The 22115-nt window shown below is 33.3% G+C and overlaps 1 protein-coding gene across 1 annotated transcript in view; it reads left to right on the forward strand.

Moving 5' to 3' along the window:
- The window catches only part of LOC132752435 (xylulose kinase-like), a 33283-nt gene extending 12088 nt beyond the window's left edge, over positions 1 to 21195 (forward strand). The window contains exons 9-17 of the mRNA XM_060742759.1: positions 184 to 306; positions 3470 to 3585; positions 14697 to 14809; positions 15914 to 15987; positions 17004 to 17100; positions 18583 to 18641; positions 19017 to 19104; positions 19447 to 19538; positions 20671 to 21195. Coding sequence (XP_060598742.1) covers positions 184 to 306; positions 3470 to 3585; positions 14697 to 14809; positions 15914 to 15987; positions 17004 to 17100; positions 18583 to 18641; positions 19017 to 19104; positions 19447 to 19538; positions 20671 to 20730 — 822 coding nt within the window. The 3' untranslated portion in view covers positions 20731 to 21195. The remainder of the gene's footprint in view (positions 1 to 183; positions 307 to 3469; positions 3586 to 14696; positions 14810 to 15913; positions 15988 to 17003; positions 17101 to 18582; positions 18642 to 19016; positions 19105 to 19446; positions 19539 to 20670) is intronic.
- The last annotated feature ends 920 nt before the right edge of the window (positions 21196 to 22115 follow it).

A 22115-nucleotide genomic window follows, 5' to 3' on the forward strand; every position in this document is an offset into this window, starting at 1 on the left:
AAAATCTCTGGAAAATCATACAGTAAGTTTATATTCTTGTTAACCAAAGTAGATCATCTGTAAGTTCATAAAAAATTCATCTTTTTAGATAAATTTCTGGTAAAGCTTTTAAAAAATGCTGTGAATATTCTGTGATAATTGAGGAACAAATTTTTAGCATAAATTATTTCTTTGACATTTTAGGGTTCTGTGTCCTCCTATATGTGTAAAAAATATGGGTTCCAACCATCATGTAAAGTTGTGGCATTTACAGGTGATAATATGTGTTCCCTGGCGGGACTAGCTCCTAAAAAGGGTGATGTGATGGTAAGTTTTTAGCTCACCTGAGCATGCTCAGGGTGAGCTTTTAGGATCGATGATTGTCCGTCGTCCATTCACATTTAGTTGTTAACACTCTAGCGGTCGCATTTTTGCCTCAATCATCATCAAACTTGGTCAGGATGCTTATCTAGTTGATAGCTCGGATGAGTTCGAACATGGGTCATCTCGGATGAAAATCTAGGTCACAAGAGCTAAAAATAGAAAAACCTTGTTAACACTCTAGAGGTCACATTTTTGCCTCAATCATCATCAAACTTGGTCAGGATGCTTGTCTAGGTGATAGCTCAGATGAGTTCGAACATGGGTCATCTCGGATGAAAAACTAGGTCACCGGAGCTAAAAATAGAAAAACCTTGTTAACACTCTAGCGGTCACATTTTTGCCTCAATCATCATCAAACTTGGTCAGGATGCTTATCTAGTTGATAGCACGGATGAGTTCGAACATGGGTCATCACGGATGAAAAACTAGGTCACAAGAGCTAAAAATAGAAAAACCTTATTAACACTCTAGCGGTCACATTTTTGCCTCAATCATCATCAAACTTGGTCAGGATGCTTGTCTAGGTGATAGCTCGGATGAGTTTGAACATGGCTCATCTCGGATGAAAAAGAAGGTCACCGGAGCTAAAAATAGAAAAACCTTGTTAACACTCTAGCGGTCACATTTTTGTCTCAATCATCATCAAACTTGGTCAGGATGCTTGTCTAGGTGATAGCTCGGATGAGTTCGAACATGGGTCATCTCAGATGAAATAGTACGTCACCGGAGCTAAAAATAGGAAAACCTTGTTAACACTCTAGCAGTCACATTTTTGCATCAATCATCATCAAACTTGGTCAAGATGCTTGTCTAGGTGATAGCTTGGATGAGTTCGAACATGGGTCATCCTGGATGAAAAACTAGGTCACAAGAGCTAAAAATAGAAAAACCTTATTAACACTCTAGCGGTCACATTTTTGCCTCAATCATCATCAAACTTGGTCAGGATGCTTGTCTAGGTGATAGCTCGGATGAGTCCACACATGGGTCATCTCGGATGAAAAAGTAGGTCACCGGAGCTAAAAATAGAAAAACCTTGTTAACACTCTAGCGGTCACATTTTTGCCTCAGTCATCATCAAACTTGGTCAGGATGCTTATCTAGGTGATAGCTTGAATGAGTTTGAACATGGGTCATCTCAGATGAAAAACTAGATCACAGGAGCTAAAAATAGAAAAAACCTTGTTAACACTCTTGTGGTCACATTTTTGACACAAGTGTCATCAAACTTGATCAGGATGCTTGTCTAGGTACTTACTCGGATGAGTTCGAACATGGGTCATCTCAGATGAAAAACTAGGTCACAGTAGCTAAAAATAGAAAAACCTTGTTAACACTCTAGTGGTCACAATTTTAACTCAATTGTCATCAAACTTGGTCAGGAAACTTGTCTAGGTCTTGCTGGGATTAAATCGAACATGGGTCATCTCGGATGAAAAACTAGGTCACAGGAGCTTAAAATAGAAAAATCTTGTTAACACTCTAGTGGTCACATTTTTGCCTGTTGTGATCCAAATATTCTGTAAATTGGTCTGAAAGTTTGTTTTGATGATTTCTAAGTTAGGTTCGAACATGGGTCATCTTGGATGAAAAACTAGGTCACACCGCCCAAATATGGAAAAACCTTGTTAACATGTTAGTGGTCACATTTTCAGGATGCTTGTCTAGGTAATTGCTCGGATGAGTTCGAAATCGCATGTGAAACTAGGTCACCGGAGCTAAAAATAGAAAAATCTTGTAAACACTCTAGTTGCTACTGTTTTGATCCAAGTATCCTGGAAATTAGTCTGAAAGTTTGTTTTGATGATTTCTAGGTCAAGTTTGAATATGGGTCACCTGGGTAAAAAACTAGGTCACACTGCTCAAATATGGATAATCCTTGTTAACACTGTAGTGGTCATATTTTTGACTCACCTGTCATGAGACTTGGTTAGAATGCTTGTCTAGGTAATTGTTTGGATGAGTTTGATGGGTCAGGTGAGCGATCTAGGGCCATCATGGCCCTCTTGTTACTTAAAATGATAAATGTTTAAATAGACTGATTAGATATTTTGCAGCTATAGATAGCTAGGGTGTTATAAAGAAGAGTTATTTGCAAGGAATTAGTTTATTTTGTATATTGAGTTAAATTTAACTATTGATATTGTTTCACCATGCTAAATTTGTATAGTTGAAATTATCTTACTTTGTGTGTAGAATAGTCTATAGGAAGGAATTCAGTATCAAAATATCACATGATTTTGGTGAGACTCCCTGGATGTAGAGACTGGCTGGGCTGTACTGCTGACATACACAGGTCAATTTTGAAGCTAGAAAGAAGATTAATATAATTTGAAATTAAATGGGTTCTTTGGTATATCTCAAGGAAAAAAAACAACAACATAAAACAACCCTCTCTCTGACCCAGCCAGAAATTGTTGATGAGTCAAATTTTGGTTTGGATGGAAATTTTCTTATTTTCATTTTTTCTCTAAGTGCATAAGAAAATGGTTCCTTACTTCTAGAAATAATGTGATCTTTAAACCCGTTTTAGTATGTTCAGAATATGTAATGTTATTGTGACTTATTATATTCATTGTCTGTCTCTAAAGAAGGAAATGCAATTGTCTTTTCAACCTTTCAATTTATTTAATTCAGGATTTTATTGTCTCAAACAGAAAATCAGTGAAAATATACAATTGAATTGAATTAAATTGAATCCTAGATCAACAGTTTGAAGTTGCCATAATGAAAAAAATGTGTGCAGTGTAAATTCAGACTACCAAGATTAAGCACTACAAATACTGTTTTAATGCAAAATATGAGAAGGTGCAGGATTTCAGGAAAAGTGCTTAGAGTATGTACTGATGACTGTTTAGAAAATTCCACACATTTGATACTATATCAGTATACCTTACTGATATATTAGCTTTCCTTACACCTGCTTCTTTATTAAGTAGTTGTTTAAAGATTCTGGCTAGTAGTGTAAATTGTTGAAGGACCAAATTTTGTTTTTGGGTGGGTGGGGTGTGTATGTGTGGGGGAAATAAACTTTGTAAAAAGACAACATTATATAACAAAGACTTGTGCAGGTAGTTATTATAACAGGATGCCATATTTAATTCAGGTAAGTCTTGGTTCAAGCGACACAGTGTTTCTATGGTTACATGAGGCCACACCCGGAACAGATGGTCATATATTTGTAAATCCACTTGATTCAAACACATTCATGGGCCTTGTTTGGTAAAACTTTATTTTAATTAAATCTCCATTATACCATGTGATAGTAGTTAATAGCCTGCCTTACATGTATGTAATCATGCTAATGTAAGACAGAACTCCTGGCTGTACCCTGTTTTATAAGTTCATGTTATAGTAAACAATAGAGGTTGTAGCTAGTCCCCCGGCTCTATTTGCTCCTCGCCTAGGTTGACTGTATGGTTTAAGCTCATTAAATATACTGTTATGTCTTTTAAAGGCAGATATGGTCTAAAGAATGTACAATTTTTTAGTGGCTGAACAGAAACTTAGAAATAAGAATAAAATTATACAATAAATGATACAACAAAGTTTTTGTACTTTCACCTTGTTGCCCTGCCACTTAAACTGTAGATTGCTTAAACCAGCAACATTATATTATCTATACTGCATAAATAATTTCGGAAGCAAATGTATATATATGTATAATAGTCATGTACTTGGTATTTAGAGATATTTGACAGATATGGGAAAAAAAAGATTTAAACAAAAAGCACCAATAATAAAATTCTTATTAATATCATTTGCTTTGAATTTGGATCTTTCACCTGTTTTAAGCTCACCTTAGTATAACATACTCATGGCGACCTTTGGTGATCCCTCTCTGTCTGTTGTTGTGCATCATCAACAATTTCTTCAAACAACATCTCCTCTAAAACCACAAGTATTAGAATATATTTGGTAGTGTTAACTTTCAACATTCACAACAATATCAATATGTCCTATGTGAACAAGTTTGTCTGATGTATTTTGACATTGACATCTCTTCTGGTTTGGGACAACCAAATCTAGAGGACCATCAAACCTGGATTGTCTTCTTTGTACGGTGGTTGACAATTAATCAGTCACCTTTTATCAACAAAAGATGCATGCATCTTTTATAATCAATGAATTGAAATTGATTTGAACTTTCTTAAATTTAACAGTTTTATGATAACCACTTGCTGTGAACATTGTAAATTCTGATGTAAAGAGTGCAATACCTGACCTCTTTCACTAGCTGTAAGCATTTGCAGTGTAAACAGTAGACACTTAAAATTTCAGCATGTGCAGCTGGAATACAGTATATTATCATAAGAATAGAAAAATTATTACATTCGAGTCATTATCTGGATTAAATTTAAGTTATATACATCTGTCCAGACACATGGTACTGTAGTGAGGACAATTTAGGTAATTTTGATATCCCCTGTAAAGACCTCAAACACAAGTGTCAGCATAACCAGAATAAACAAACAAGCTCTTAATTAAGTTTGGAGAAGACCCCAGCTGCATTATTGTGTAATTTATGAATGGATTGTCTTTATATTTGGACACTGCAATTCTATAGGCAAGACCTTCACGCAGATTTATTTGATTTTGATATTCACTCTGCAGTGATCTTGACCTTGATAGTCAAACTTTTGAATTTGGCTAGATCTTGTTGCTATGATTTCTAAAATTATAAATGGATTGTCTTCATACAGTTACTTGAGCACAACAATCCTTGGGACAAGACATTATTCAGAGTATTGATTTTAGCTCCGATTATCATTACTTTCTTATTAGTCCCCTACCGGTTTACCGGAGGGGACTTTAGGTTTACCCTCCGTCCGTCTGTCCGTCCGTCCGTCTGTCCGTCCGTCAGTCCGTCCGTCCACAAAACTGGATCCCGCGATAACGCAAAAAGTACTTAAAATATTTTAATGAAACTTGGTATATGGATAGATGGCAGTATGGAGATTATGCACGTCTTTTTCTTTTCTTGCTATGTGGAAAATTCTGGTTGCTATGGCAACAAATAGACTGAAAATATGGCAAATTTTACACATTACCTGGATCCCGCGATAACGCAAAAAGTACTGCAAATATTTTTATGAAACTTGATATATGGATAGATGGCAGTATGGAGATTATGCACGTCTTTTTCTTATCTTCCTATGTTGAAAATTCTGGTTGCTATGGCAACAAATAGACTGAAAATATGGCAAATTTTACACATAACCTGGATCCAGTGATAACACAAAAAGTACTGAAAATATTTTTTTGAAATTTGACATATGGGTAGATGGCAGTATGGAAATTATGCACATCCTTTTCTTATCTTCCTATGTTGAAAATTCTGGTTGCTATGGCAACAAATAGACTGAATTTCAAGATTTCTGATTCTAGTTTTTAAGTTTTTTCACTATAAGTTCTTTATTTCTTAAGGTATTTTCTTCAAACTTTAAATATAAGTTGCTTGTCATCAACCACATCATATGTGACAAGGTTTACAACTCTAGCACAAAATTTATCAGAATTACCTCCCTTGAACTTAAAATTTTCATGAAAAAACATTGTTTTTTTTAATAACTTCTTTTTCTGAATGTATCTACTTCAAACTTCATATAAATGTTTCTTATTATCCCTCAACATTTGTGAGTGTTCAATACTCTAGCAAGACTATTTCCAGAATTATGCCAATTTTGAACTTAGACTTTTTTTTGAGAAATTGGTAATTTTTACTCAAACTTCTTCAATCATGATAGGATTTTAAAAATGTTATATTTTGATAACAGGGATGTTTAAAAAAATAACTTTAGAGTGTCCTTCAGTCCGTCAGTCTGTACATAAAAACTGTTTCCTGTGATCACTTTTAAAGAACTTTTTCAACAAATTTACTTAAAATAGGAACATAAGTGAATGGCCAATGGCCCTTCAGAATGTTGCTTGGGCTCTTACCGGTAGGGGACTTATGGATTGCTTGCAATACTATGATAATTGCTTGTTTATATATATATATCTTATTTATACAGAAACCTACATGTTGAATTTTTAACCAGGTTTTCCTAAGGAAAAAACTGGTTATTAGATTGAGGTATGTCGGCGGGCGGGCGGACGGGCGGGCGTAAACTATTTCTTCTGTGCCCAATTCCTCCTATATTTCTCAACGGATTTTGACCAAACTTTCACAGAAGCTTTGCCATCAAGTGCCCTGGGGCATATTGTCGGGGTTTTGCGATTGGATAATATTTGACCTAATTATGGCCCTTTGTTTTTTTTCCTTATATAGAATATATAGTGAACAATGTTTTCTGTGCGCAACTCCTCCTACATTTCTCAACGGATTTTGACCAAACTTTCTCAGAAGCTTTGTCATCAAGTGGCCTGACACATATTGCCAGGGTTTTGCAATTGGTATATATTTGACCTAATTATGGCCCTTTGTTTTTTTTTCCTTATATAGAATATATAGTGAACAATTTCTTCTGTGCGCAACTCCTCCTACATTTCTCAACGGATTTTGACCAAACTTTCTTAGAAGCTTTGTTATCAAGTGCCTGGCACATATTGTCGGGGTTTTGTGATTGGATAATATTTGACCGAATTATGGCCCTTTGTATATTTTTTCCTTATACAGAATATATAGAGAACAATTTCTTCTGTGCTCAACTCCTCCTACATTTCTTAACGGATTTTGACCAAACTTTCTTAGAAGCTTTGTTTTCAAGTGCCTGGCACATATTGTCGGGGTTTTGTGATTGGATAATATTTGACCGAATTATGGCCCTTTGATATATTTTCCTTATACAGAATATATAGAGAACAATTTCTACAGTGCGCAACTTCTCCTACATTTCTCAATGGATTTTGACCAAACTTTCACAGAAGCTTTGTCATCAAGTGCCCTGGCGCTCACTAAATTCCCATGTTTCTTTCCAAGACATCATTCAAGTATTTTTTTAAAATTGTGAACATACTTTTCTTCATATCGCACAAAACACCACACGCCAATATTGTTGACAGAAGAAAATGAACAAGAGACGCAAAAATGCAAAAATTAAGCAAAAATAAAGTACTGTTTTACCTTTCTAAAACATTTGGGGAAAAAAGGCGAATAGACAACATAAAATTCTCAATCATTTTTGTTTGAGGAATATTAAAAAAGCCATAATTCCTCCTAAAAGTTCAATTAAAAACAAATGCCCCTTCATGACAAAGCTTCTGTGAAATATTTTGCTGAAAACCTGGTTGCATCGCATTGCGATGTTCCTTGTTCTAATATGATCTTGACCTTTAATTGTTGTTGACTGTCAAGGTCAAATGATTGAAATTTGCCTACATTGACATAACTTTCTTATTTCTTAACAAAACATTAAATTTTGGACAAAAGAACCCATGGGACAAAACAGACATGTTAAATTATACAAATATGACATTGACCCTTAAATGACCTTGATCATCAGGGCCAAATAATTAAATTTAGCAAAAATTCTCATAACTTTGTTATTTATTTATTTATGTGCTTATTTGATTCATATTGAAACAAATGAAATATTTTGACAGAATAAAAAAATGACCTTGACCTATAAATGACATAAGACTGTTAAGGTCATTCATGTCGCCAATGTGGCCTCAGCCAGTAAAATGTTCAAATTATGCCCTTAGTGTCAAAATTGACCAAGCTCTGGGGGTCATTTCTTCACATATTGCATAGATCCAACAAGTCTTTGTGACATTTTCAATTTAACACAATAAGGCCTTTGTATAATATTAGAAGTGTGTTCACTTCCAACTAATCTGGTAAACAGACATTTAAAAATAAGACAGATAAATCAGTAGTATGTGTCCAGAGGCTGTGCTAGTGTTTGTGATGGATGTATGACTTGTTTCATATTTCAGGTCAGTATGGGAACAGCTGATGTTATAATGATACTTACAGCAGAGCCCCCTGACACATTTCATCCCTGTGCCAATTATTTATGTGATAATTTTGATGAATATTATGTTGTACTTTATGGGTATTTCTTGCAAGTTTTCAATTATAACCTTTGTGCTTTCCATACGCATGTATCATTGTAACATGTAGCTGAGTTAGATGGTGTGTTGAGGTACTAACAGAAATATTTATTTATTTATTTATTCATTATTGACTATGTAATATTGGATATTATATATATTTTTTCTACTCCACTTGTAATTGAAATTTGAAGTCGGAAGTTCAAATGCCAGGACAATATGAGATTACTTGATCTTATATGAGAAAAACAGGAGTAATGGTCAATACAGGTTGTCCACATACACATATTTCTCATTATTATATATTCATGTATATGTATGCATGCATGTATGTTCTTATGATAAAATGTATTTTACTGTTGAAGAGAATGTTTCTAACTTATGTATCCAATATGTCTCCTTCAAAAGTCTCCCCATATTATCATGAAGTTTATCAATCAGCGTAAAGGAAAAGTCATCAAGTGAGCGATCTTCGGAATTGAAATGAATTGAAAAAGAATTAATAATGGCAAGCCAACTGTCATGTATTTGCCATTGGGTGGACATCTTCAATTCTGAAGTACACAAATCCTTTATATATTTGTGTAACTAGTTGTGTTATATAGACGACTATATGGCTGTATTACAGATCAGTATGGGTACGGCGGACACCATTACATATCTTACAGCTGATTCTCCTGCCACATTTCATTACACTGCAGATCATTTTTGTGACAATTTTGATGAATATTACATGATACTGATTGGGTATATTTTCCTTTCCCCTGTCTCTCTTTGTGTTTATTAAGTCTGCTTATGACAATGGTATATAAAGGTGCTTTTTATACTAGCTAAAATTATGCTATTCTTGCTGTGACCAATTCTTTCCCAATTTTTTTGCAGCTGTTAGATAAAGTCAAATAATGCTCATTTTATAGCTATCCAAGATAAATTAGTAATGTGCATGTATTTCAAAAGATTGATTTTTATAATGGTGATTGAGCATGAAAAATATTTATGAATACATTATCCCCCCAAAACCCAAATGATAAAAAAGATAGGCCCACCCCTTTTTTTTGGGAAATTTAACAATTTTCATTCTGGGCATATTAAAAAGAAAATTTTTTGTCCTTTTTGGGGGCTTAAACCAAAAAACCGGAAAAAAACCATGGGGCAACCCCCGGGGCAGTCCCCTTTAAACACTTGAAAAAAGGGTTTTTGTCTTTTTTTTCTATGGTTTGTCAATTATCAGTTGCATTTGTATCAAAAATAAAGGGGAAATTTTTTTTTTGATGTTGAAAAAATTTTGATGTAAGGGGGTTAAAAATAACCTTTACCTCTTTCAAAAAACGTAATTCATTTTTAAGAGTAAATCAATTAAAAAAAGCTAAAAATTTTTAAAACTAAGGGTCTTTTCAGTTTTTGAGAATAAAAAAAGCTGTTTCTTTTTGCCAAAATTTTTCCCGGGATCTGGTAGCTTTATAATTGTGTAATCTGTATGGGGAAAATATTCAAAAAGTGTTTGGTTGATGGTCCGTGACACCAGTAGATCACATGGACTCTTGATTATTTTTTCATAGTAAAATATAAAATTGAACACAATTATGGCAAAATGTCAAGTCACTTTTTGTGTCGCCTTGAAAAGGTGACATATAGGGGTTACTTTTGTCGGCGGTGTCGGCGGCGGCGTCTGTGTCGGCGTCGTTGTCGGCGTCGGCGTCCGCTAAAGCTTGTCCGGAGCATAACTCAGTCACTATAAGTCTGATTGACTTCAAACTTGGTATGCATGCTTCTTTCAATAACCCGAAGTGCAGTGCACAAGGACCGGTACTCTGCAGTTCTTATTTTTTGAGTTATTGCCCTTTGTTAATTTTCATACTTTAATTTTGTCCGGGCCATTTCTCTTCAACTAAAAAAGCTATAGACTTGAAACTTCATAGGATGATAGATCTCATTAAGAAGAAATGCAGTGCACAAGAACCAGTACTCTGCACTTCCCAATTTTTGAGTTATTGCCCTTTGTTAATTTTCATACTTTATTTTTGTCCGGGCCATTTCTCCTAATGTATAAAAGCCATGGACTTGAAACTTCATAGGATGATAGGTCTCATTAAGAAGAAGTGCAGTGCACAAGAACTGGTACTCTGCATTTCTTATTTTTTGAGTTATTGCCCTTTTTTAATTTTCATACTTTATTTTTTTCCTGGGCCATTTCTCCTAATGTATAAAAGCCATGGACTTGAAACTTCATAGGATGATAGGTCTCATTAAGAAGAAGTGCAGTGCACAAGAACTGGTACTCTGCATTTCTTATTTTTTGAGTTATTGCCCTTTTGATTATTTTCATTTTTTAATTTTGTCCGGGCCATTTCTCCTTAAGTATAAAAGCTATGGACTTGAAACTTCATAGGATGATAGATCTCATTATTAAGAAGTGCAGTGCACAAGAATCGGTACTTTGTATTTCTTAATTTTTGAGTTATGGCCCTTTGTTAATTTTCATACTTAATTTTTGTCCAGGCCATTTCTCCGAAAGTATAAAAGTTATGGACTTGAAACTTCATAGGATGATAGATCTCATTAAAAAGAAGTGCAGTGCATAAGAACTGATACTCTGCATTTCTTATTTTTGAGTAATTGCCCTTTGTTGATTTTCTTACTTTTATTTTTGTCCTGGTCATTTCTCCTCAAGTATGAAAGCTATGGACTTGAAACATTATAGAATGATAGATCTTATTGATAAGAAGTGCAGTATACAGAAATGCTGCTCTGCACATATTATTTTTTTAGTTATTGCCCATCGTTATTTTTCATATTTCATTTTTGTCCTGGCCATTTCCCCTAAACTACATTGTTCACAAGGCGACACATCCGACTCGCGGAGTTCTAGTTTACCTATTCACTGACCATTTACAGTTTTATGGGCATCTGTGTTACTTTAAGCTTTCTGCTTGCAATTCGTTATGGTTTTTGACACCTAATATAGCTTCGGTTTTGACACCTAATATGACTATCCAACCTGTAGTTTTAAGCCCATTGTGGCTTAGGGTGGCTTTAATGGTTGAGGCATCAGAATTGCAGCCACCATTTATTCCTGTGTGATCGAAAGAGGCTACTACTGGAGTTTATGCATCTCTACGCTTCAGCAGGTGAGATGGAGATAGAGTTCAAAGATCAGATAGAAAATATGAAAATGTTTCTATGGATAATTTGTGGTTTGGAATTGAGGGATTAAGTCGCAAATGTTAACTATCATGAGACTGTGTATTGTCAGCATAATTATCAATAATTGTGTTAATATTTGGCATGCTAGTATGGCACTATAAAGTTATGCCTCTCCATAAGCAAATCTTTGTGAAATTATTTTTCCTCAAAGTAACTTTTGAAGAATGTGATTTATTTTGTTTATATTTGGCATGTAAGTATGTTATATCAAAACAGAGGTTAAGTTAATTTTTTTGTTGCAATCGGCTAACCAAGAGTTATGCACCTTAATAAGCAATGCTTGTGTGAAATAATTGGTTAGTTTTTATGGCAAGTTGGGCATATCTTTTGACATATCTGTCTGTGCCAATACCTTTATACTAAGCACAATTGCTAACCAGTGTTAAATCCATGGTATTGGCAATTCTTATTGCTGTTGCATTCAGTTTCCACCAGTTGTTTCCCTTTTTTGCACTTTGAAAATAGGTATGATTAATCAGTTCACCTGCAAGTTGCATTTATCTTAAGTTTTAACTGTACTGAGGTTTTCATGCTTTACCCACTTACTATTCTGTACATTGACCATGACCTTTGGAGGTAGCATATCTGCAATAGCCATATTAGCCAAGTCATTTCCCTTTATAGTCTTTGAATGTAGCTTTTGTTAACCTATTTTGGCAAGTATTACTGGTTTTGATATATTTCACCAAATGGCCATGCCAAATGTTTAAGGCCAATTAGGTTTGAATTGTCAAATTGTGAGATTTTGATTGAAAATTTAGAAAATAAATTTTTGTTCTCTTTATATGAAGAAATATCTCAAATTAACACAAGAGATGCAAACCAACAAATATTTTTTTTGTGGCTGTTTCAATACAGTTAAACAATTTAGGTTTCTACATTGGAGGTGTTTGATAAAGATGTACTTAGATTTAGATACAAAAAATTGTGAAATGAGCAAATAAGGAAAACTGTTAAAGAGAAAAATAATGATCTGTAGCGTACTAATTACACAAGTGAGGTCTTTAAAATTGATTCTGATTATTTGTTTTGAAAACAGACGATATTCCCCCAGATGTTCAATATATTCATGTACCTCTCCTAAGCAAAGATTTTCTGTTACAGCTTTGTTTTATGTTGTGATAAAACTCACATTGTTTAACTGTGTTTTGTTCCTTGAAAAATTGTTTCCTAGTGAATTATGGGTAATCTGTGAGGTGTCGTGAATGCTCAGTAGAACATTTATTTATAAATGTACGTGATTGTCATGAAACAGAAAACTAGCGTAAGAGCTTATGTATATCAAAGACTTAGTACTAAATAACTTTCACACTAAGTTTGTAATTGTTAGAGGTCTAGTCTACCTTCACCTTGGTTTTAGAAAATCATTTCATCACTAACAATAAAATAAGGGTAATCTGCTCGGTGTCGCGCACGCTATTATTTGTATGTTATTTGTCTAGAAAATCATTTTTTCACTAACTGTGTAAACTTGTAAACCTAGCCTAAAATCATACAGTCAACACCTGGTGCTTGGGCTTCCATTTGTACAATACATGTATATTATTCAGATTCATAGCATGATGTCATAGACATTATACCTCAATATTCATTCCTAGAATATGGGTTATATTAATGTTATGTTTGACCTGTATTTTTTATAAATTATTTGTGTGTAAAACATGGTTTATTGTGGCAAAATATATATTAATTTTAGAGTTTATCCCTGCATGTTGGTTATAAGAAAGTTAATTAAGCAGTTACTTGTAATCTCAATATAATTTATATTATAATTTTAATGAAATTTTTTTAGATATTTTAAATTGTAAAATAGTGTCTGGTGAACAAAGAAAATAATTTACGCATTGCTAATAGCACCTACAATCTACAAAAATTACTAAAAAAGGTCTGATTATCTTTACTTTTCTTTAAATCTTAGTAAATTTGAGCCGCGTCATGACAAAACCAACATAGTGCGTTTGCGACCAGCATGGATCCAGACCAGCCTGCGCATCCGCGCAGTCTGATCAGGATCCATGCTGTTCGCTTACCAACCTTATTACAAGTAGAGAAACTGATAGCGACCAGCGTGGATCCTGATCAGGATCCATGCTGGTTTGCAAATGCATTACGTTGGTTTTGTTGTGACGCCGCTCATTTGTCTTTAAGTAAATTTTTCTCATGGTTGATTTTCTTGAAATATTTTGGCTAATCAGGAGACATGCAGCTTGAAAACATCTAAATTTTCAGCAAATGAAATAGCTTGATGGTAGTTAAAGATAATTCCACCTATTCATGTTGAAGTTTTACTTCATATAAAAAATTTTTTTTGATTTTGAGCTTAGTATATTACTGTTTTCATGCCTGGTCATGCCACAGCAGATTTCATACATGTTTTACATGTTATATATTATTGTAGATGAAACTTACTCTTGCCTGAATGTAGGCTATGCTCCAACTAAACTTGAACACATTATTTAAAAACTTGAACATAAAGGTGAAGCTTGCTAGCTAATGCTTCCCCTTAACTAAAATTTTTTCCATAGTATTACTATTATTAAGTGTATTGTATTTCATTGATCTGAATTATGCCACAAGATCTGAGAATTATTATAATTGTTTTATATCCCCCAATTTCCGTAGTACCTTTTTACCCAGTTTAGTTGTTGCCTAACTGTCCACTGAGTGGAACTTACAACCATAATTTAGATGTGTCCTAGTATTACTAATATCCACCAAGTCTTGTTACTCATAAATTAAATATTGCTGTTTTTTTTTTTTTTTAGAAATAGCACTATATTTAAGCATATGTAAGCATCATCCTTCTTATATAACAAGAAAAGACTACTGTATTTCTCCTCTTATTTGCAACAAGATACTTGACATTTTCCAAGACAGCACATTACTTTTAGACCAAAATAATCAATATATAAACTTTTGATAAAAATACATAAGTTCATCATCTGTTTATCTCGTAAAAAGAATGATTTTTCTCAAAGAACATTAAAACAGGCATTGTAAAATGGTTTAAATTATTAGTATACATAGATTTAAGATGATATTGTATTGTGTTAAACATTTTCATGATAATTTCATTAATTGGTACAACTTTCAGTTTATTACTCAGTGAAATATCATATATTGTGTTACAGCTTCAAGAATGGTTCTCTTACACGTGAGAATGTGATGAACCGTTGTGCAGGATCATGGGAAAAATTTAACGAAATGCTGAGTAAAACCCCACCAGGCAATAATGGCAATATAGGTAAATAGAAGTTATTTACTCTTGTAGATGAGAAATGTTTTATAGTAGTTATAGTAAAAACACTAAACTGTTAGAAAAAACATCACAGCCTTAGAGGACATTTACATGAATAGATACATATAATTATGTATGTATATTATTTCTGAAAATATCTCACTAAATGTTATCATAAGAATTAAAGCAAGTTTGAGGTAAACATGCTACCTTCAGTGAATATTAAAAAGGTCTATACAATGTAGAATATCATTGGACAGGTACTTGGCCTAATAATCAACATATGATGAACCATCAGGAATTTTATGCCCCCACAGAGTGGGAGCATATAGCGTTGCACTTGTCCGTCAGAGTGTCCGTTGTGGCACATGTAGTCCAAAAAATATTTGACTTAGAGTCATAAGATTGACAGAACAGTGGCGTGTGGGGGCATCCGTGTACTATGGACACATTTCTAGTATTGTTTTGTTATTCATGCTGGGACTGCAAGCCTGAATCTTACCGCATACTGTTAATGATATTGTTTATAAAAATTTCTTAAAAACTTTATTATTTAAATTTTTTTAGCTGACATTTCTCATAGTAGATTCTTAATATGTGTGCTTTCTCATTTTCTCAGTAGAAAAATTTCTTTTATCACAATTTAAATACCTTTAAGGATAATCTTCAATCTTTGCTAAATTGTTCATCTCAACAAGGCGGCAATTTGTAAAACTCATACCACTGCTGTACTGGCTCATGGTAAATTTTACTCGTAATAGTCAAATATAATTTGTGTCCTCTCTATATATCCTATACCCCTTTAATTATTTACTTCAAGTATTCACCTCAACAAAGCAATGTGCAGAACCCATGCTGCTGCTGTGTTGCCTTAAGGTCAAGGTCAAACTTGAAGTTCAAATACCAGAAACTTTTGTGTCAACTCTATAAATGTTTTTATCACTTGACAAATTTTCTTCAAACATACTGTAGCTCAAATGTTCACATTAAAAGATCATTTAAATGGACTAAAACAAATTCTTATGTCATAGAAATGGAAGAAGTATTCATCACTCCTTTGGCAGCTACAGTATGACATGATAATCAGGGTCTTCTTTTGTTGTTTTTCAGGAATTTACTTTGACAAGAAAGAAATACAACCAGTTGTGAGAGGCATCTTTAGATTTAATGAAAACAATGAACAGGTATTGATAGATTGAATTTAATTATATAAATGTATATAAATGAATTTAAATATATAAATGTGTATAACAAAATGTTTGTTTTAACAAGATGAAAACTTTTTTTCATTTTGTTATATGCCACATTATGAATATCACTGTCATATTTAGAATTACAGAGGACTGGTGGAGGAAGCCCACAGATTCCCTTTGGTGCAGTAAAAGGAACTGTGTAGAACCACCACTCTTCTACAAGCTAGTGAAAAAGCGCTTCCTTACATGAAATAATACAGAGTCCCTGAGTGACAGAACATTAAATCTATGCCAGTCAGAATCTATTGCTTTAAAGCTTCCTATGGGCCTCCATGTCCAAGTTGTTGTGGTTGCACACTTTGAGCATCAGGCCCCTTATTGCTGTGGATTCAGAACCCTCGATGGACTTTAGATTCTGTCCAGCTAACAAATAGAAGTTCTGTGATTCTACTTCCGTGCCTGCTCATGCCTGAAATTATGTGAGGAGGAGCACCTTTAGACATACAGAAAGTTTCTATATGACCATGTCTTAAAGCCTTTCCAAAAACAGACCTTAGAGTGCAAATTCACAGTTTTAATGTGCAAGTTAATAATATCTCTAAAATTGCTGAAAGAATTTGTAGAAACCTCACACACTAATTTGAGAGCATAATAATTCACTCTCCTAGGCCAATAACTATAAATTATATTTTGACACAATTATGGCCCTGTTTTAACCTAGAAAATTCTATATTATCCAGGCTTTTGTTTTACTATCAAGTAAAAATGTACAATTAGGTAGGTAGAGAAAACCATAACTTTTTGTACTACTGGGGCCAGTTTCTCAAAGCTCTGTTAAATTTAACCGTCCGTTAAATCCACTAACGGACGGTTAAATTTAACAGGCAGTTAAATTTAACAGAGCTTTGAGAAACTGGCCCCTGATGTATAACTCACTATTAGTTAAAGTATTACAAAACTGTTATAAATCTGTTATCTGTAATAAAGTTAACACTGAGTTATTTCAGGTTGAAAGTTTCACACCAGAGGTAGAAGTGCGGGCAGTGTTAGAGAGTCAGTTTCTTGCGAGACTCATGTATGCTAAACTTTGTGGATTACAAATAGGTTATTCCTTTCTACAGATCTATTTATTGCCCCTGCCTTTTCGAAGAAAAAAAGGGGGAAAAAGAAATAGACTCCGTCTGTCCTTCCGTCTGCCCACTTTGCACAAATGTTTGTCATAATAAGACGATGTGTCATGTGTAAAAACCAGACTCCTACCTCCAGGGTCAAGGATGCACTTGCTCATTCAAGGTCAACATTGTCTATTTGAGGGTATATGTCGTGTTCGGTCTATAACTTTCTTATCTTTGAAGGGATTTTGTAAATACTTGCCACAATTGTTTACAATAATAAGACGATGTGTCATGCGCAACACCTGCATTCCTTTCCTGCAAGGTGAAGGTCACACTTAGAGGTAAAAAAATAACATAGTCTGTTATAGGGTATATTTTGTGTCCGATCTAGAACTTCTTCATAGTTCCAGGGATTTTGAAAACACAATTAGTCACAATAATAAGACGATTTGTCAAGTACAACACTTGCGACCCTACCTCCAAGGTCAAGGTCACACTTAGAGGTCAAAGGTTAACAGAGTCTGTTATATGATATATTTTGTGTCCCGTCCATAACTTCTTTATAGATCAGGAGATTTTGAAAATACTTGGCACAAAAAGTCACAATGACAAGATGATATGTCATGCGTAACACCTGTGTCCCTACCTCCAAGGTCAAGGTCATACTTAGAGGTCAAAGGTTTACATAGTCTGTTAGGGTATATTTTGTGTCCAGTCCATAACTTTTTCATAGATCAAGGGATTTTAAAAATACTTTGCACAAATAATCACAATAATAAGATGATATGTCAGGCGCAAAACATGGGTCCCTACCTCCAAGGTGACACTTAAAGGTCAAAGATAAACATAGTCTGTTATAGGGTATATTTTGTGTCGGATCTATAACTTCTTCATAGTTCAAGGGATTTTGAAAATACTTTGCACAAATAGTTACAATAATAAGACGATATGTCATGCACAACACGTGCACCCCTACCTCATCTTTAAGTTGTATTATCTTAAAAGAGCAACATGTGTCTGAATGATAATTTTTGTGATTAGTCTGTAGAACCCTAATAACCATAAAGGGCACTGAGACGGGGTCTCAGGTAGGGGGATTTGGTGTTGTTTTAAAGGAAAAGGGGAATTTTGTTTGTAATCAATATTCAAATATTTAATGTGACATATTTAATTTTGCAAAAAGCAAATTTCAGTAAGGTATGGTTAAGGCTCTTCTGTTTTTTTTGGCAAGTAAAATTATGAAAAAAGTTCTTTTTTTAGGGGAATTAACAATTTTATTGAAAAATGTGTGAAAAATATATATTTATTGGGGGTGGGGGATTGTTAAATGAGGGCCATTGATTCTTTTTTTTCATTCTTTACTTTGACTAACTAATATAGGCTTGCTTTTTGATATTCGTGTATAAAACAACAGAATGGTACTTGGATATGTTGATATTTTAATGTGTTGTATTAATTTTTTTTCTTGTAGGTCCCGAATCACGTGTGATTGCTACAGGTGGTGCCTCGGCTAATCCAGCTATACTCCAGGTAAATTTTATATCCTTATGATACATGTACATACATGTTAAATATTGTATGTTTTAATCTATCTTATTGTAGAGTATCTGATATACTTAGTACTTATGTTTATCACCAAGTCATCGATAACACAAACACACCAGCTATGAAATGACTTTGAAAATATATATAATGCATTGAAACTTCATTACACTCTCAACTCAAAAAATAGGCGACCTCGAAAATAAACCGTCCTCAAATATAAGCCAGAATCTTGCCAAAATCCAAAATAAGTTGCAGCTTATTTTTGGATATTTTTAAGTAATCCAAATAATATTTTAATACATAAATTATTTCTACAATATTTCTAAAATTTTAGTGACATGTTCTTGTTTTATATTGTAGATAATAGCTGATATATTCAACACAACTGTATATATCACAGATGTCCCAAACTCAGCAGCTTTAGGTGCATGCTACAGGGCCAAACATGGTAAAATACTCTTATATGATATATATAACATTTGCATGCAATACAAGTCACTATAGATCTTTATTTAGCGACAAACATATAAGATATTTAATTTGTTGGTACCTTGAATGGTTCTCTCTCTTAATGTGAGGTTTGCAGTCTCTTGGGTCAAGATACCAGCTAAAAATAGACTTGCTTATCTTTTTCAAAGCTTCATTAAAGATGAGTCATTTCAGTCATCTGTCAGACAAGCTACATATATATTTTACATTTTGTAATACATGTATATTTTGTCGATAGAGATTTTAATTTTTTGAAATATTAATGTATTTTAGATAGATACATATTATTCATATTTTACAGCAATGATGCCAGAGGGTACACCATACAGTGAGATAGTGAAGAATTTACCTGAGCCTGTTTGTGCTTGTAAACATACACCTGGTCTAGAAAAGGTATCTTCAATTTGAATATGGCAGCATGGCCGAGTGGTTAACGCGTCAGACTAGTTATTTAAGGTTTGCTGACCATGTTGGTTCAAACCCTTTCAGGGGCAAGCCATTGTTTCTGTGTGTAAGAAAATTTACACTTATTGCTTAGTACTGGTTGGTCCAGGAACGGATTTGAGAGTGTTTCAATAAGCTTTTAGCTTCCAACACAATCAAACTGAAATAAATTTGTATAAACTATTTTGAATATGCACTTTGTAGCTTAAAGGTTAATATCATTGACTTGCACTTACTTTTTGAATCCTGCTTATACAGTTTAAACCTTTCATTATTATTCATCTAGGAAATAAGCTTATGAAAATATTTTGGTTCTACCCAGATACCAGCTTTTGTCTTAAATAACACATGAGGTTTGCATCAACCTGTAATGCTAGTTGTTTGCTTTATTATGTTCTGTAATGATAATTGAGTAACTCAAAATCCAACATTCAGGATGTTTTGAAAAGGATATGCAGTTACCATTAGAATAAAAAAAGTTCAGTTGTCAAACAGTTATTTTGTCAGTTGTATAAATTCTACACCTTTGATGTATTTTCTCAAACTTGGCTCAATTGTTTGTCCCATAATATTGATTTACAGAACTTATGCTGTTAACTCAAGGTTAAGGTCACTCTTGAAGGTAAAATTGAGTGTGCACAACTGTAGTCAAGGTCATTTTTAACACCAAATGTCAGACAATTTTGGGTCCGCTTTATAAATCCCATGCCCTGGAAGGAATTTCTTCAATCTTAGCTCAAATATTCACCTCAGTAAGACAAAGTCCATGCCACCCTTGTACTGGCTGAAGGTCAGGGTCACTTGAAAGTTAAATGTCAGACTAATTTATCTCCACTATAAATTTTATACTTCTTGAAGGACTTGTTCAAATTTAACTTCAAAAATGATGAAAAAATATGGACCTACACAAAACCCTGGGTCACAGAGAGGGTTGAAGATATTGGTCACTCCTGTGACAACTCTTGTTTTGTTGTGTTTTTTTTTAACTTAGACGAGGAATAATTAAAATGAGGAATAATTAAAAACACAATATTTGAATTACATACAAAGTTAAATTGTGGAAGTTTTTTTGGTATTTCAGGTATATATGCCTATGATGGAAAGATACAGGAAACTGGAGGAGAAAATTTCTGCCATGTGAGGAAATACAATAAGAAAAGAGACACTAGGGGATAATATATCCACACCATGTTTTATAACCAGGTTATGGGGAGCACATGTGATTATATTGATATCATACGGGAAGATTTGTATAATAAACAAGAATTTCAAAGTGATTTTGTAAGTGTAAGGGAATTTTTCAGGAAAAGGTGTACTTATTGATAGATTGCGGTTAGATATGGCTATGTGCTTTAGATAATGATGTGTGCTGGTGATATATTGTAGGTCAGGGCTCTTGTTTGATAAAATTTGGGGCCGAATATGGGCCCCATTCCCCCATTAAAATTGCATGTTTTTTTCCTTGCCTAATACAAAAAAAAAAAACAAAAAAAAATCGAAAATAATATTTAACAGCCATAGATCAGTGATAAAGTTGAATTTTTATACAAAGTATCAAAGATGTATTCATTTTTATTGGAAATAAACAAAATTGTTCTAGACAGTAGTTTATTGTTGATGAATTGTTAACTAAATCTTTTTTCACTTGTTTTTTTTTAAATTAACCCTTGAATGAAAAGTACTTGAAAATCATACAAAATCATGCACATTTAAAGCCTCAAAAATGAATATTTTTTAAAGTATTAATAATGGATTAAAAGCATGTTTTGATGCTAATAATGTAAAGAAAGAAGCAATGAATATGGTGTTTTGTGTGACATGCACATTTTAATTCATTGTAACTGTAATTTATGCTATCAAGCAAGCAGAGCAAAAGACTAATCAAAAGTAATACATTGAACATCATTGCATTTGTATGTATATAAATTTTTTGTGTGCAAATTATAGTGATCAGAAATTAAGTATAATGTTGTATGACATTCATGCAGTGACTTTAAATGGAAATTATACGATATGAAGAAATGTTCATAAATTTGAATGACAATTACACGATATGAAGAAATGTTCATAAATTTGAATGAAAATTACACGATATGAAGAAATGTTCATAGATTTGAATGCAAATTATACAATATGAAGAAATGTTCATAGATTTGAATGCAAATTTTACTATATGAAGAAATGTTTATAGATTTTAATGCAATTCATACAATATGAAGAAATGTTCATAAATTTGAATGTATATTACACGATATGAAGAAATGTTCATGAATTTAAATGTAAATTATACGATATGAGGAAATGTTCATAAATTTGAATGTAAATTACACGATATGAAGAAATGTTCTTAAATTTGAATGCAAATTATTTGATATGAAGAAATGTTCATAAATTTGAATGTGAATTATATATTTTATGAAATAAAAATTATTTTGTAATTTTGAATGCATACATGATTGTGGAGCGTATGCGACATTTACAGGCATGTATCAGTTATCTGCATGTTTTTAAAATATCATTGGTGAA

Source organism: Ruditapes philippinarum, unplaced genomic scaffold (genome assembly GCF_026571515.1).
Source record: "Ruditapes philippinarum isolate M1 unplaced genomic scaffold, ASM2657151v2 ctg2022_1_1_1_1, whole genome shotgun sequence".
NCBI classification, from domain to species: domain Eukaryota; kingdom Metazoa; phylum Mollusca; class Bivalvia; order Venerida; family Veneridae; genus Ruditapes; species Ruditapes philippinarum.